We start from the raw sequence: 16311 nt of genomic DNA on the forward strand, positions 1-16311 counted from the left end.
TGGCAGGAGGTCTAGACCATAACTGTAACTTGGCAAAAAGACTAACCTCAGGTGGATACTGATGAGCATTCCAGTTACCCCACCTGAGTGCATGGACGCCTTAGCTACACAGGTTTCATACAGTCCGGACAGTCAGTCTAGTATCAGGAATTTTGTTGAATTAATGTATGATTTGAATGTATGCGTTATGAATAAATTGATATGTTTGATATGTGTGAACTGTATGTTTGACTTGAATTAAATTCAATGAGCTTACCCTTGCGTTTTCCATTGTGTTGTCCCGTCTATGTATACCCGTCTTGTCGAATGCAATGATCATCCGTGTGGATGTGAGCAGATGGTGAGGCGTTACTTGAAGAAACGCTGGAAGAAGAAAATTTGGAGGACGCCAACCTCGTCGAAGCTGAAGTGAAGGCCGAACAATGAACGTTCGGTTCTAGTTAGTGTATTTAGAGTAGCGAGCGGTTGTGAGCGAGCGCTCTTTTGATTGTAAATAGTTGGACGTGCGGTCATTATTTGGTACACCGTTCGTCCTTGTTTTTTTTGTAAACGCTCGTTAATTCTAATATATGAAAGGCCGTTCGGCCATTTGTTTAATCTGTTCCCTTTAATATTAAAACTGTTTTGGGGGATTGATACGTGTAATTATTCTAAGTATATGGTTGTTGACTGTATAATTTTGGGATGTTACAAATTTCATCATATTATGACTAAATGTACTATCTGTAAATAATATAAATAATAAATAAAGTCTTAACAGAATCGATGTAATGTTACAGGACAATATTATACAAGCTAAAATAATCAGACAGTGTATATGTGAAGTCTAATGAGACGAATCAATGTAAGGACCTCATTTTAAGTGATAAGGACACCCACTCCTTGGCCGTGACATTATTCACTCACTTTGCAATCAAGGAGTCACGGGCCAACTCTTCTTCACGTGAAAAGAAACACTCTTTATGGCTCCACCCACTGTTGCCTTCTATTTAAAATTGTTTACCTCTTCTCCAGAAAAGAAAAGTGGCGTGTGTGGTGTCTTCTCCATCTAACAAAGACGGCAGTTTCCTCTTGGTCTTGTGTCTCCCTCCAGAAAGTGAATTTCCAGTGTCTCAATAATCAAACACGCATGCTACCTTCATCTCTTCTTGGCTGTAGGAAGGTTGTGCATGGGGAAGAATGTTCACAGCCAAGAGAAGAGGTGCAGCAGCCACCTTTAGAGGAGAAAACGTTCCAGCAACAAGCTGGAAGTCTCACGGCCCTGGTCCAGCTGAGTTGGAAGAAGAAACACACGGCCATGGCAGCAGAGAGAGCAGCGGAGGGAAGGAACTCTTCTCCTGTTTCCAGCCGTCCAAAGAACACCCGAGGGAAGCAATTCAAATTTTACAAGAGGTGAGAGGAAGGCTAGGAGGAAGCAACAATCAGAAAGAGAGAGGGAGAAAGAAAAAAGAGAAAAATGGAGCCAGAGGAGAAGGAGAATTCCACTGGAGAAGGATCGGAACATATGGGAGAGGATCAAGTTCTTGATGGAAGTCTTCAAGAGGTAAGGGGAGCTAGATCTTTTGTTTAGTTGATGATATATGTTATATTTGATGCAAATCTGGGATGAATGGGATGAATATTTGGGTTCTGGTTTCGTTTATGGGTTTCTGGAAAACTTGCAGAAATTCTGCAGAAACACCGTTCGTCCAATTTGATTTCAAATTGGACGTTCGTCCTAAATAGCTAACGTTCGTCCAAAATGGTTGAACGTTCGTCAAGGTGAATTTGGACGTTCGTCCAATATGTTCGGTAGTCGTTGGAGAGCGTTCGTTTGTGGACGCTCGTTCAAAGTTGGTGAAGTGGAAAGTGGACGTTCGTCCCATTTGCTATGCGCGTCCGTCCTTAAATCAAAGTGTTCGACATTGAGTGATTCGTTCTGTACGTGTGAGCGTTCGTCCGCAAAGGCTCGTCGCGCGTTCGTCCAAGTTGTAGATTATGAACGTCCATGCTTCAGCTAGCAAGTGAGCGTTCGTCCCAGTGAGCGTTCGCCAGAGAGCGTTCGCCAGTGAGCGTTCGTCCAAGTGAGCGTTCGTACAGACCACGAGCGTTCGTCCATGACTTCAACTTGTGGAGCGTTCGTCCAAATAGTGAGCGTTCGTCCGTAATTGAGTGAGCGTTCGTCCAATAGTACCCAGTGAATAGTACTCGTCCAAATAGTATTTTACAAATGTTGAATTTTAAGTTCCTTTGCTTTTGGATTTAATTGTGTGTATCAATGTTTGGAATATTATCTATGACATGAATTATGTGAATGTATGAGATATGTTGGAATTGTTGGGATAATATGGTGGTATCTGATTTTTCCTAATTGAGGTTAAGATTCAATGTAACAGTAAGTATGTTATTTAAATATTTCGGTTGCAATTTATGAATGCATGTTCATGTAATCAAGATTGGTTGAAAGGGTATGGTTATAAGTGGTTTATGATGTACATTGTTGGTCCAAAAGAAATATCATGAGGTTTAAAATGGTCGGATTGAATCGGAAATTTAGATCTCTCGGTGAGATCAGTTGGTGTAAAGAATGAATGTGGGAAGCTTAGCCGGTTGTTCATCCTGATGTTCCGTGAGTACTCGTCCTCACGTAGAGGGGGTACGTCATGTGTGGGAACGGCAGGAGGTCCTAGTCCTAGGGTATCTGGACAGATAGGACTAACCTCGGGTGGCAGCTGATGACAGTTCCAGTTACTACATCACCCGGGTGCACGAACACCGAAGCTACACAGAGACTCAGAATTTTATTATTGAGAATTGTAAAGAATGAATGTGGGAAGCTTAGCCGGTTGTTCATCCTGATGTTCCGTGAGTACTCGTCCTCACGTAGAGGGGGTACGTCATGTGTGGGAACGGCAGGAGGTCCTAGTCCTAGGGTATCGGGACAGATAGGACTAACCTCGGGTGGCAGCTGATGAGAGTTCCAGTTACTACATCACCCGGGTGCACGAACATCGAAGCTACACAGAATTCATTCTAGTCCGGACGAGTTTGTCTATGAAGTAACGAGTCTGTCTATGAAGTAACAAGTCGGGGTATAAAGTAACAAGTATTGTAATGTTGGTTTACCATGTTTGGATGACTTTTGCATGTTGTATGAGTGGGTGGAATTATGGTTTAATGAATATGCTCTAATTGTTCTTTTATACGAATCTAAGTATGATAACATTGAATTTAACTGTTCTATCTGTATAACATGTTTTTATATCTAGCTCACCCTTGCATTGTTTTGTTATGTGCTGTTTGGGTATGTTTCGTTGGCGATGATCATCCACTTGGATGGGAGCAGATGTTGTCGTGGAGTTTCCCTTGGAGCCATAGCTGGAGGTTGTTGATATTGCGGAGTAATCTTCTTAGAATTTCTTGATTAAACACTTGTAGTGTTTAATCCTTTCAACTGTTTAAGTTTAAATTTTAAGTTCCTTTTATTTCTGGATGACTGTAATACCACATTTAATTACACGTCAAAATTCTGACTGTTCTCTATATTTGAATGTTAACGTCCTTATTATATAATATTGATTATTATATAATCGGGATGTTACATTAATGGTATCAGAGCAGTTCTTCCTTAGAAACCTGTAGGTTGTGGATGCGCTTCGTTTGTGATTGTGTACTTTGGTCTCGGGTTGGAAGTTGTATTGGTTTGTGTCAGGCTAATGGTCTTTCTTTCTGTATGAACAGAAGATGGTACCTACTTCTTCTCCTCCTTCGTCCCAGGGAGTTGATCCGTCTGACTCTAATCAGATGTTGAATGCGGTGTTCCAAGCGTTGCAAGAACAGAATGCTGCATTGGTGGAGTAAAATACCATAACCCTGCACAATCAAGAAGCCGCAAGGGTATTTGCCAAGAACGCGAGAGTAACATCTGAGAACACTCAAAGACAATCCATTAAAGTGATTGACTAGTGGCTGAACCGTTCAGAGTGTTTTCTCTTCTGTTATTTTGGTCCAAGAGTGGAACTTGGAAAGCCTTCTGCAACACCATCCAGTCTGGTTTGATGGGAAGTGCAGTCCGAATGAAGCTGATCAGTGGTTAAGGGACATTGAGAGAAATTATAGTGCTAAGAGATGTCCAGATGAGAAAGGGCTAGCATATGCTGAGTACTTGCCTTACAGTGTAAGGTATGACCTGGAGATTGAATTCCTTCAGTTAATACCGGGTAATACGTCGTGACTGAGTATGCGGGCAGGTTCGAGCACTTGCTCTGATTGAACACCATGACTACGGTTATAAAAAAAAAAAAAAAAAAAAAAAAAAAAAAAAAAAAAAAAAAATTTGTTATCATTATGAGTTTAATTCTCCCTATCTTAACCTTGATGCGCCATGTTTTGGTCTTTTGCTCGTGTTTAAGCCTAAACACTGTTTAAACCGTTTTTGTCGTCAAGTTAATGCTTTAATCCTGTCGTGTTCAACCTTAAACATTCATTCATTTCATTAACATGTATCATTTTTGGGTTATCAACCTCTATGTGTCTAAACCAGATTTCGGCTCCCGTTCAGGTTGTGTCAAACGTATGTATTCTGTGTTTTCAAAGTTCATTAATACTTTGTTATTTTTGCCTTAATGTGAAATCCTATTGGTTATTTTTGAGTCTGCAAACACAAAGGTTGTTTTAAGATTGGGGTAAATTCATGTTCTGTTTACCTTATCGAGTATTGAAGTATCGTTAAAATTTTGATAAATTTTTAGACATAATTTTCACGCGTTTCAAACTCATTGATAACTTATTATGTTCTTCTTTTGGGCCAAATAAAAATAAAAATAGTTGAGAATAACTCTGAGTCAAATTTCAAAATTTCGTAATAAATTAATTTATCTAAATTTGTGAACAAGTACATATATATATATATTTCAAATAAATACAATAAAGATTTCAAACAGGTGGTTGTGTTTCTGTGAGGTTTTTCTCTTCTGATACTCTTGAGTTTGGAAAGACGTTAACCTGTAAATAAATCGTTAGAAAAAATATATAACTGGCATGGCAGATAATAAAAATAATCATCAAACTAGCATGGCAGATAAATATTACAATGCATAATTAAAATAAATATGTTCTAGAGTCGATCATAAGTGATCGTTAAATATTACAGTCCATAAAATACGCAGATAAGGTAAATAAACAAAAAGCAAATAAAGGATGTTCGGGAATCGATCACTCGTGATCATTAAGTTACAGATAAAAATAAAAATTTAACGAAAATATTCTCGAGCTGGTTGTGGTGGCCTAAGGGAGAGCTCCGTCGAGGGAGCTCTGATTCGGAATGCGAGAGGCATGGGTTGAGGGATTTGTCGTTCGTCCCTGTCATCGTCGATGATGATAGGAACAGGGAACAAATCCAGCAGCCTTGGCGCCTTCATAATCACCCAGCCATATTCTTCAAACAAAAATTTGTGTTAATAATAGAAGGGGAAGAATAAAATAAAGTAAATGAAAATAAAAATAGTGGTAATTAGGGTTCTTACCATACATATACAGCGGCAGCTGAGAAAATACGGTGCCAGTGGGATCTAATTCCGCTTGCCAGCGCCTAACCCGGTTACCGTGATTGTTGAACCAGCAGTGTACATTATATTCACTGACTTCTCCGAAGGCCCTGAGTCGAGATGTAATCTCGACGACTTGGGCTCTGCTGGGATGTGTGACCCCGTGGTTGAAGATATTGGTCATCATTTTAACCTGGTCATCAGTAGGTTTCCACCGCTGACTGGTGTACCTCTCCATCTCCATATCACTCATCTTCTTCTCAGAGTATTTCTAAAGCATAAGGAAATAATAAAATAAAATAAAAAGAGCAAAATCAGAACAAAAATATTCTGTGTTTTCTTTATTTGTTTTGTTCTCTTTTAGGTTCTTTTGTCCAGTCAATCATTGTTGTTTCAGTGTCCAGTCTCTGATCTGTTTCACGGTCCTCGCAAAGGTTCCTAAACGGATCTATGTCAATTTGTTCATGTTCGGTTCATACAAATAAATTCCTCTTTTTAAGTTTTCTGTTTTTATGGGGTACGTGGCGTTGTTCTACCCGATTGTCTCTGCCATACCCTCAATCGAGGGGAGATTAACGTCTGGTTTCCAGCCGATATACCCCTTATCTTAGTTAATGCAGTGTGTTCTTAGTTTTTGTTAATAAAAGGAAAATAGAAGAAGAAGAAAGTAAATGCAGGAGCAAAAGCGAAATAACAAAACGGAAAATAAAGAAGAAAGCAGAATAAAATTGCGGGAAATAAAAGCTCAGAAAAGAAAAAGAAAAGTACATGAAAGGAAGCAGAAAGAAGAAAGGGAAGAAAAGAAGCGAGAAGTAAAGAAAGAGGAGAAGCTGGGTAAAGGAAAGGAAGAGATAAGAGAAGAGAAATACTTACTCGAGGCGGAGCAGAGCCTTGGAACTTGCAGATTTGAAACTTGCCGGGAGACTCTCCGATCTACCACACTCAGTCGTTCAGATCTCACAAAGTTTTCACACTCAGAACTCTCAGTGCTCAGATCGCTCTCTCAGATGCTCTCAGATCTCAACGTTTCGAAGTGTCGCCCAACGCGGCTAGCACCTCGTTTTATAGCCAAGGAAACGTCACTGTGCTCACAGTTCCGGTCATGCATAACCGGAACCTTCAATAGTATCGGTTGATAAAAAAAAAAAAAAAAAAAATTTAGTATGCGGATTTTGCCACATTTTCGGAGTATGAAGCATTCATTTAGAGAGGATCTTTTGCTATGTGAGTAAGTGTGACCTGATTTTGGTGTGAGTTATGTGATGTGCATGATGATCCAAAATTATCTCCTCGTATGAGTGGTTGAAGTTATCCTGATAAGCTCTTTGAGTGGTGGGAACTGCCTGGATAAGTTTATTATACGAGTTGTTGGGGGCAACTCTACCTAAGAATTTGAGGACGAGATGAGAGAGATGTATCTCAACTTGTTTTGGAAAGCTTAATTTTCGAGGACGAAAATTTTTGCTGTTGGGGAGAATGTAAGGACCTCATTTTAAGTGATAAGGACACCCACTCCTTGGCCGTGACATTATTCACTCACTTTGCAATCAAGGAGTCACGGGCCAACTCTTCTTCACGTGAAAAGAAACACTCTTTATGGCTCCACCCACTGTTGCCTTCTATTTAAAATTGTTTACCTCTTCTCCAGAAAAGAAAAGTGGCGTGTGTGGTGTCTTCTCCATCTAACAAAGACGGCAGTTTCCTCTTGGTCTTGTGTCTCCCTCCAGAAAGTGAATTTCCAGTGTCTCAATAATCAAACACGCATGCTACCTTCATCTCTTCTTGGCTGTAGGAAGGTTGTGCATGGGGAAGAATGTTCACAGCCAAGAGAAGAGGTGCAGCAGCCACCTTTAGAGGAGAAAACGTTCCAGCAACAAGCTGGAAGTCTCACGGCCCTGGTCCAGCTGAGTTGGAAGAAGAAACACACGGCCATGGCAGCAGAGAGAGCAGCGGAGGGAAGGAACTCTTCTCCTGTTTCCAGCCGTCCAAAGAACACCCGAGGGAAGCAATTCAAATTTTACAAGAGGTGAGAGGAAGGCTAGGAGGAAGCAACAATCAGAAAGAGAGAGGGAGAAAGAAAAAAGAGAAAAATGGAGCCAGAGGAGAAGGAGAATTCCACTGGAGAAGGATCGGAACATATGGGAGAGGATCAAGTTCTTGATGGAAGTCTTCAAGAGGTAAGGGGAGCTAGATCTTTTGTTTAGTTGATGATATATGTTATATTTGATGCAAATCTGGGATGAATGGGATGAATATTTGGGTTCTGGTTTCGTTTATGGGTTTCTGGAAAACTTGCAGAAATTCTGCAGAAACACCGTTCGTCCAATTTGATTTCAAATTGGACGTTCGTCCTAAATAGCTAACGTTCGTCCAAAATGGTTGAACGTTCGTCAAGGTGAATTTGGACGTTCGTCCAATATGTTCGGTAGTCGTTGGAGAGCGTTCGTTTGTGGACGCTCGTTCAAAGTTGGTGAAGTGGAAAGTGGACGTTCGTCCCATTTGCTATGCGCGTCCGTCCTTAAATCAAAGTGTTCGACATTGAGTGATTCGTTCTGTACGTGTGAGCGTTCGTCCGCAAAGGCTCGTCGCGCGTTCGTCCAAGTTGTAGATTATGAACGTCCGTGCTTCAGCTAGCAAGTGAGCGTTCGTCCCAGTGAGCGTTCGCCAGAGAGCGTTCGCCAGTGAGCGTTCGTCCAAGTGAGCGTTCGTACAGACCACGAGCGTTCGTCCATGACTTCAACTTGTGGAGCGTTCGTCCAAATAGTGAGCGTTCGTCCGTAATTGAGTGAGCGTTCGTCCAATAGTACCCAGTGAATAGTACTCGTCCAAATAGTATTTTACAAATGTTGAATTTTAAGTTCCTTTGCTTTTGGATTTAATTGTGTGTATCAATGTTTGGAATATTATCTATGACATGAATTATGTGAATGTATGAGATATGTTGGAATTGTTGGGATAATATGGTGGTATCTGATTTTTCCTAATTGAGGTTAAGATTCAATGTAACAGTAAGTATGTTATTTAAATATTTCGGTTGCAATTTATGAATGCATGTTCATGTAATCAAGATTGGTTGAAAGGGTATGGTTATAAGTGGTTTATGATGTACATTGTTGGTCCAAAAGAAATATCATGAGGTTTAAAATGGTCGGATTGAATCGGAAATTTAGATCTCTCGGTGAGATCAGTTGGTGTAAAGAATGAATGTGGGAAGCTTAGCCGGTTGTTCATCCTGATGTTCCGTGAGTACTCGTCCTCACGTAGAGGGGGTACGTCATGTGTGGGAACGGCAGGAGGTCCTAGTCCTAGGGTATCTGGACAGATAGGACTAACCTCGGGTGGCAGCTGATGACAGTTCCAGTTACTACATCACCCGGGTGCACGAACACCGAAGCTACACAGAGACTCAGAATTTTATTATTGAGAATTGTAAAGAATGAATGTGGGAAGCTTAGCCGGTTGTTCATCCTGATGTTCCGTGAGTACTCGTCCTCACGTAGAGGGGGTACGTCATGTGTGGGAACGGCAGGAGGTCCTAGTCCTAGGGTATCGGGACAGATAGGACTAACCTCGGGTGGCAGCTGATGAGAGTTCCAGTTACTACATCACCCGGGTGCACGAACATCGAAGCTACACAGAATTCATTCTAGTCCGGACGAGTTTGTCTATGAAGTAACGAGTCTGTCTATGAAGTAACAAGTCGGGGTATAAAGTAACAAGTATTGTAATGTTGGTTTACCATGTTTGGATGACTTTTGCATGTTGTATGAGTGGGTGGAATTATGGTTTAATGAATATGCTCTAATTGTTCTTTTATACGAATCTAAGTATGATAACATTGAATTTAACTGTTCTATCTGTATAACATGTTTTTATATCTAGCTCACCCTTGCATTGTTTTGTTATGTGCTGTTTGGGTATGTTTCGTTGGCGATGATCATCCACTTGGATGGGAGCAGATGTTGTCGTGGAGTTTCCCTTGGAGCCATAGCTGGAGGTTGTTGATATTGCGGAGTAATCTTCTTAGAATTTCTTGATTAAACACTTGTAGTGTTTAATCCTTTCAACTGTTTAAGTTTAAATTTTAAGTTCCTTTTATTTCTGGATGACTGTAATACCACATTTAATTACACGTCAAAATTCTGACTGTTCTCTATATTTGAATGTTAACGTCCTTATTATATAATATTGATTATTATATAATCGGGATGTTACAATCAATACTTACATTAATCATATTATAGAAGTCTAAATAATCTCAACAGTCATATATGATAGAAGCTGGGTCATATTAATAAGATGAAACAATTCTAAAGTCCAAACTTATATAGATTACACAATAAAGTAGAATGAATTGATTAGACAAACATAGTAGAACAAAAATATAAACACATAATAAATAAATGTCTATATATTATTACACCAATCTATTAATATACATTAAATAAATTTGATGATATATTAAATGAGTATGTTTATATTTTTTTTCATCGTCTAACATTTGTATTTTTATAGTCACTCCTTACATTTTTTACATGGTATATCCTTTGTAATTTTGCATTGTCTACTATTTAAGTTTTTATGCATCTTCTAGTCTTTGTATTTTTATAAAGTCTATTATTTACCGAGTTCATACCGTTTATCCTTTTATTCTTAAAGCATTTACTCTTTATATTTTTTTTCATATTCCTATAATTCAAATTGAAAAGTCTAAATAAATAATGCTTCATGTCTTAAAAGTTGTGTTTTAAAATGAATCTATAATAAATAATAATAATAAAATAGTTCATAATAAATAATAATAAATCTAAATAATAGTAAAATAATTTATAGTAAATAATAATAAATATAAATATAATAAAAAATAAATTATAAATAAATATAAATAACAATTAATAATATATATCAATATAATAAGTAGTAGTAAAAAGAATGAAAATAAATAGTAATAAATTATAATAAATATAAATAATAAATAATATAAATAGTAAATAATATAAATAATAAATAAATCCTAAATTAAATGTATATTAAATAGATTAGATTATACAAAGACCAAATACAAGTTGAAATCACAATATATGTGAATCCATAATCCATACTTACACTAATAAAATGATACAAGTTTAAATGATTTTAACTTTTAAACGATACAAACTTATCATATTGATAAAGAAATACAATGTTGAAGTTTCTATTTATACTAATAAAACGATATAGTCGAATGAATTTATTATACAATTAATATATTAGAATAAATATAAATACGACTAATGTATCCATATACAATCATCATATAATTCTATTAATACACATAAAAAGAATACGTCCATATATTGATTAGATAAATATATTCATATACAGAGACTATAAACAAGTTTCTCCAACATCTTTGCATTTTCAATCATACCAATAAGCACAAAACTGCAAATAATTACTAATCTACATCTTTTTAATAATTTATCATTTGTGTTTTTAAATTGTCTACTCTTTATACTCTTCATGTTTATACTCTACATTTTTTTACAAGTTTACTTTTGACATTTTTTTTTTCATATCCTTTCTAATTTTTACATCATCTATTATTTAAATTTTTGTGAATCATCTAGCTTTTATATTTTTACAGTGTACTATGTACTCGTATTGTTCATTGTCTAACTTTTAGATTTTTACAGAGTCTATTTTTTACACTTTTATACATATAGTCCATATCATTTGTAGTTTTATTGTCTACTCTTCACATGGTTTTACATGGTCTAACTTTTACATTTTTACTAAATTTATTCAACATTTTGTACATCATCTATTTTTTATTATTAAATAATTTACTCTTTATATTTTTTTGCATTATTTAGTTATGTATTTATTTTAAAATTTAATTTAAATTCTTTATTTTGATTAACTTCATCACAATATATTATTTAAAATAATTATATACAATTTATTTTATTAAAACTATATATAACTAAAATATATTCACATTATAAAAATAATTAAAATATTACTATTTATAAAATTAAATATTTATATTAAATTATAATTATATTTCTGTAAACTCAAATTAATATATAAATATATTACAATTTTTAGAAGTCCATGCCTTTCACGGATATTACATAGTATAAAACAACCATTTTATTGTGTGTATGTATATGGTAGAAGAATTCATCAACTAAGTTGTTAGAATCAATAAATAAATAACTAATATTCAAATATAATAGAAAATTAGGGCATAAAATGTCTCCAAAATATTTATCTTCAATTCACTGCATTCTTATTAATTACATCCAGGTTGCCTCGGGTCAAGCAAGTAAAACACTGTATGTAAAACAAATCTCAAACTTTTTTAATATTATTATATTTCTATTAAATTAATTATAAAATAATGTTTTAAAAAATTTAATTTTTTAATACTAATATATCTCTATTAAATTAATTATAAAATTATGTTTAAGAAAATAAAGGTCTTAAAAAAATTTAATACTAATATATCTCTATTTAACTAATTATAATTTTATGTTTGAGAATAATATTTAATTAAATTATTATTGATAGGGGAGCTATGTTAAAGATAAACCCACATATCTTATATATGTTCTTGATAATGACAATAACAAAAATATTTTAATAGTTTTTTGCACACATTAAGCAAAACTGTTTGTTATGTATTTGATTGTGCTTGAACTATCTATTATGCATATTTATTGTATTTGTTAAAATAGAATGACAAAATTTTGAACACCAAGAGGGAGTGAATTGGTGAAATACAAAAACAATGTTTTCTTTAAATTTTTTTTGCAAAGTATATGACTTTAAAAACTTTCTTGAAACACAAAGAAAAAGATTTTTAAGTGCAGCAGAAATAAAGTTGATTAAACACAGTACATGTCGATTAAGTAAAAGTGTATAGGGATAGAAAAATCAAACACTGCTTTTTATACTGGTTCAGCCAAGCCTACATCCAGTGTCCTTCCTTACCAGGAAGCAAATGCACTATAATGATCAAGGTTTTTACAACAAGGCTTTTATAGAGACCTCCACATCAAAAATATAAAACACCTCTCTAACCCTCTAATCAAAATATAAGCATACAACACACAAAGACCAGCAGCAAGATGTCCCCTCTTCTGCCGTCTTCAACCCTTTGAGAAACCCCTCAAAGTCCAGAACGCAGCACGTCCTCTTCCTGTAGTCAGAACAGGGCAACAACACCAATCTTCACAAGATTGAATTCTTGATCACCAAAACAGACACCTTCAGTGCAGATTTGATCAGACAGTAAAAGCACACAATCCTTGCTCTTCAAGCTATCTCCAAAGATGAACACCACAGTCTTCTTTAAGAGTTCTTGGAGCTTTTCCCAAATCTGTAAAATAATACTAATCTGAAAATTATCACACAATTCGTTAGATTCTCAAAACTTCTTACAGAATTCAAATTTGCGTCAATATATAGTTTTTCACAATTCTGACGCTCTTCAGTCGACTTTGCCACTAATGAAGTCGAATACAGTCATGACAGTTATAACAGTTAGTAGCAGTCATAGCAATTAATTGATTACGGAATTAATGTAGTTGTTTCACAATTAATGCTTTGTCAAACATATCTAAAAGTTGTTAGACACTTTAAGACAAGCATTAACAGAATTTCAAAACATAACAAACTTAGTCGAATGGCTTGCACACATAGTCGACTTTGTAATAGTTAAAAACATAGTTTTGAAAAACTTTCTCTTCAAAAATTCTCACAACACACTTTGAAAAAGTTTGTGCAAAGCCACGAGTTTTAATTGACTTACTTCATAATGAAATCGACTCCAAGCTCTTGTTTTGCTACACAATTTAAGTTCAACTAAGTGTGTGTGATTTTTCTTTTCCAAAACAATTTTCATGCAATCACATATTAAATCTCACATATATAACATAGTGAATTGCAATGATCAACACAACACAAACATGTTCTCATATAATCATAATCATGAAAGTAATGAACATGTAACACATAAACACATGTGTTATTAATTATGTGTTGTCATCATAAAAAATTAGAAGCTCTGAGATTGTAAGTTCAGCTAAACTAGTGCTCCCCCTATCAATAATCTCAATAGTATTTATATATGTGATATGTGATTATATCTGTGATATGCATATTAACTGGTTGAGATTGATAAAACTCTTTGCACATTGCATATCTGTATGATTTAATCGATTACAGTATGAATTAATCGATTAGAGAGTTTATATTCGGTTAAATTTATTAGATATCAGCATTTTCTTAATATGTAGTGACAAAACTGCTAGTTTTAACCGATTACATTAAAAGTATAATCGATTAAAACACGTGTCTTTGCCTATACTTGTTTGTTGAGTGCACGGATGAGTTTTAAGGGAAAAAGTTTTCAGAAATTGCTTAAGTGTTGTACTTAACCGATTACACTCTTTTCTTAATCGGTTAAACCTCATGTGGTTTGAAAACTTGTTTTTGATAAGTCATAACTACCTTAACGGTCATATTTTTAAATACTTTGACTTACATTAATTGTGCAATCAATTACATTAAATGTGTAATCTGTTAAATGTGTTTTAATGTAATGTTGTTATAGCAGTGTTAATTGCTTAACCGATTACATTAAAATTGTAATCGATTAAAATACGTCAGACTTAAAAAAACTATAAATTGACGCATAACATAATAAGAGCTTTTGAATATTACATATCTTTCATATATGACAAAGTTAGTAGAGATCTTAATTTTCAGGAGCGTTCATTCTCCAAGAATCAAGAAGCATTTTGTTTGGAAGATTAAAAGGATTCTTGAAGAAATTTCTATGTGATTACATTGGTTGATCATTATCTGCACTCTTAGGTGTGCTTAATCATATTACTGTTGATTTGCAATCTGTTGATTGTGGTTTCCTTGTTGTCGCGGACCAGGAAGGGAACGATGGAGTTCTAGTTTCTTTGAGAAGGGTATCCCAAAGGGGTTCTTACTAAAAGAGGATTGTTCTTTTTGTGTGTTTGACTATAGTAGATTTGGAGTTAGAGAGAAGGATACATTGAGAGGGTGTCTTTGTATTGCTTGCTGTAAAAATCGATCTATATAATGCATTGGCTTTCAATCTCAGGTTTATTGAAAGGGGATTGAATGTAGGCATTGAGGCCGAACCAGTATAAACCTTAGTGTGGTTCTTTCTATCCTTTTTTTCTCTTTCATTTCATTACATTCTTTATTTGCTTGCATTTCAAGAAATGCTTAGAGATTTTCAAAAGGTTTTAAAAGAACAAGTTTTATAATAAACAACCAATTCACCCCTCTTGGTTGGGAAACTATGTCAATCCTTTTCTACAATTATTATAAGTGTTTCTTACTTTTTATTCTTGTTAAAATGATATTCCATGAGTTAAATTTTTTTTATAAATTATAATTTTGTTTAAAAAAATTATGAGTTAGAAAACTTTGAATTTTTATTAATAATTGGTATGATATGACATATTATTTGCAGTTACAAAGAACTTACCATCGAAAGATATGCACATTGATGAAGCTATTAAACAATTAAGAGATCTTCTTTCATTTTTTGAAAATTATAAAAAACTGAATTTGAAAATGTAATGGTTTATGTCAATGAAATAGGTTTTGAAATGGATATAGACTCTAAATTTAGTAAAAAAAAATATTAGTCACAAAAAAAAAACAAATTGATAAAAGAATTGATAATGAAATTGTAAAATCTCTTCCAGAATTATTTAGAATTGCTTATGTAGATAAAACAATCACAACACTTCAAAATATATTCAAATAATTTAAAATATATGAAGATATATATTGTTTTTTATTTAGGCTTTGTTCACTTGAATGAATTTAAAGAATAATGATTGAATGAATTTGAGAGGATTTGAAGATAAATTTTTTGTTGTTTATTTGAGTGGATTTTGGAGGTAAGTGAGAGTGAATTTGGAAGTAAATTTTTTTAATTTGTCACATCAATCAAATCCTACACTAATTCTCACAAACTTTACTTCCAAATTCACTCTCACTTACCTCCAAAATTCACTCAAATAAACAACAAAAAATTTACCTTCAAATTCTCTCAAATCCATTCAATCACTCTCTCCCAAATCCATTGAACAAAGTGTTAGTGATTAAAAAATTAAAGTCACTATGTAGACTTTTGAAAGAAAAATGTTTGAAATTTGAAAAATCTTTAAAACATGATAATTTATTGGATCTTTATTGTCTTGTATATATTCTTCGAGTTAATAAGTCAGATTGTTTGACAGACCGATCGACTAACGTGTCAATCGACTGATCGACTGGCGGGTTGACGGACTGACTAATAGGTCGATTGACCGATTGCAAAAATAAAATTCAGATTAACACTTCACATATAATAACCAGAAATCAATAAACTAATTATTATTAAGGTGTGATTGAGTTATGATTAGGCTTGCAAAAAGTTAAAAGTTCATAACACCAAATATAAATAAAGGTCTAATGTATGGTTATTGGGACATACATCACTGCATTTAATACACTTCCATCGGTCACCTACTGACTTTAATATTAAAGTACCTTCTACATGTGTTATCTGATAAATGTTGGATGAACGGAAGACTTTAAAGACCGAACAAACAAAAAAACAAGAACAACGCAAGATAAAGCTATCCGAAATTTGATAATGCTCGACTCGTACATATCAAAACATTGATGGATTTAATTTATTTTTATAATTAAATATCTTAGGAGAAATTATAAGTTTAGAAAATGATAAATTAATTAATAATCT

The 16311-nt window shown here is 34.5% G+C and overlaps 1 protein-coding gene across 1 annotated transcript; it reads right to left on the minus strand.

The window, feature by feature from the left end:
• Positions 1–5343: 5343 nt before the first annotated feature.
• On the minus strand, positions 5344–5763 carry LOC108339433 (WUSCHEL-related homeobox 2). The gene is made up of 2 exons (XM_052878248.1): positions 5516–5763; positions 5344–5416 (listed from the first exon to the last, which is right to left on the minus strand). The coding sequence occupies exons 1-2, from the start codon at positions 5761–5763 to the stop codon at positions 5344–5346; spliced, it is 321 nt and encodes a 106-aa protein (XP_052734208.1).
• Between the last annotated feature and the right edge of the window lie 10548 nt (positions 5764–16311).

This window comes from Vigna angularis, chromosome 5, assembly GCF_016808095.1.
Source record: "Vigna angularis cultivar LongXiaoDou No.4 chromosome 5, ASM1680809v1, whole genome shotgun sequence".
Lineage (NCBI taxonomy): Eukaryota > Viridiplantae > Streptophyta > Magnoliopsida > Fabales > Fabaceae > Vigna > Vigna angularis.

Bases quoted from the DNA above. Each gene is read 5' to 3' on its own strand.
- LOC108339433 (XM_052878248.1), bottom strand. From the start codon at position 5,763: ATGGAGAGGTACACCAGTCAGCGGTGGAAACCTACTGATGACCAGGTT. The intron at 5,417-5,515 runs GTATATGTATGG...TTTTGTTTGAAG, and splicing joins GTATTTTCTCAGCTGCCGCT to AATATGGCTGGGTGATTATG.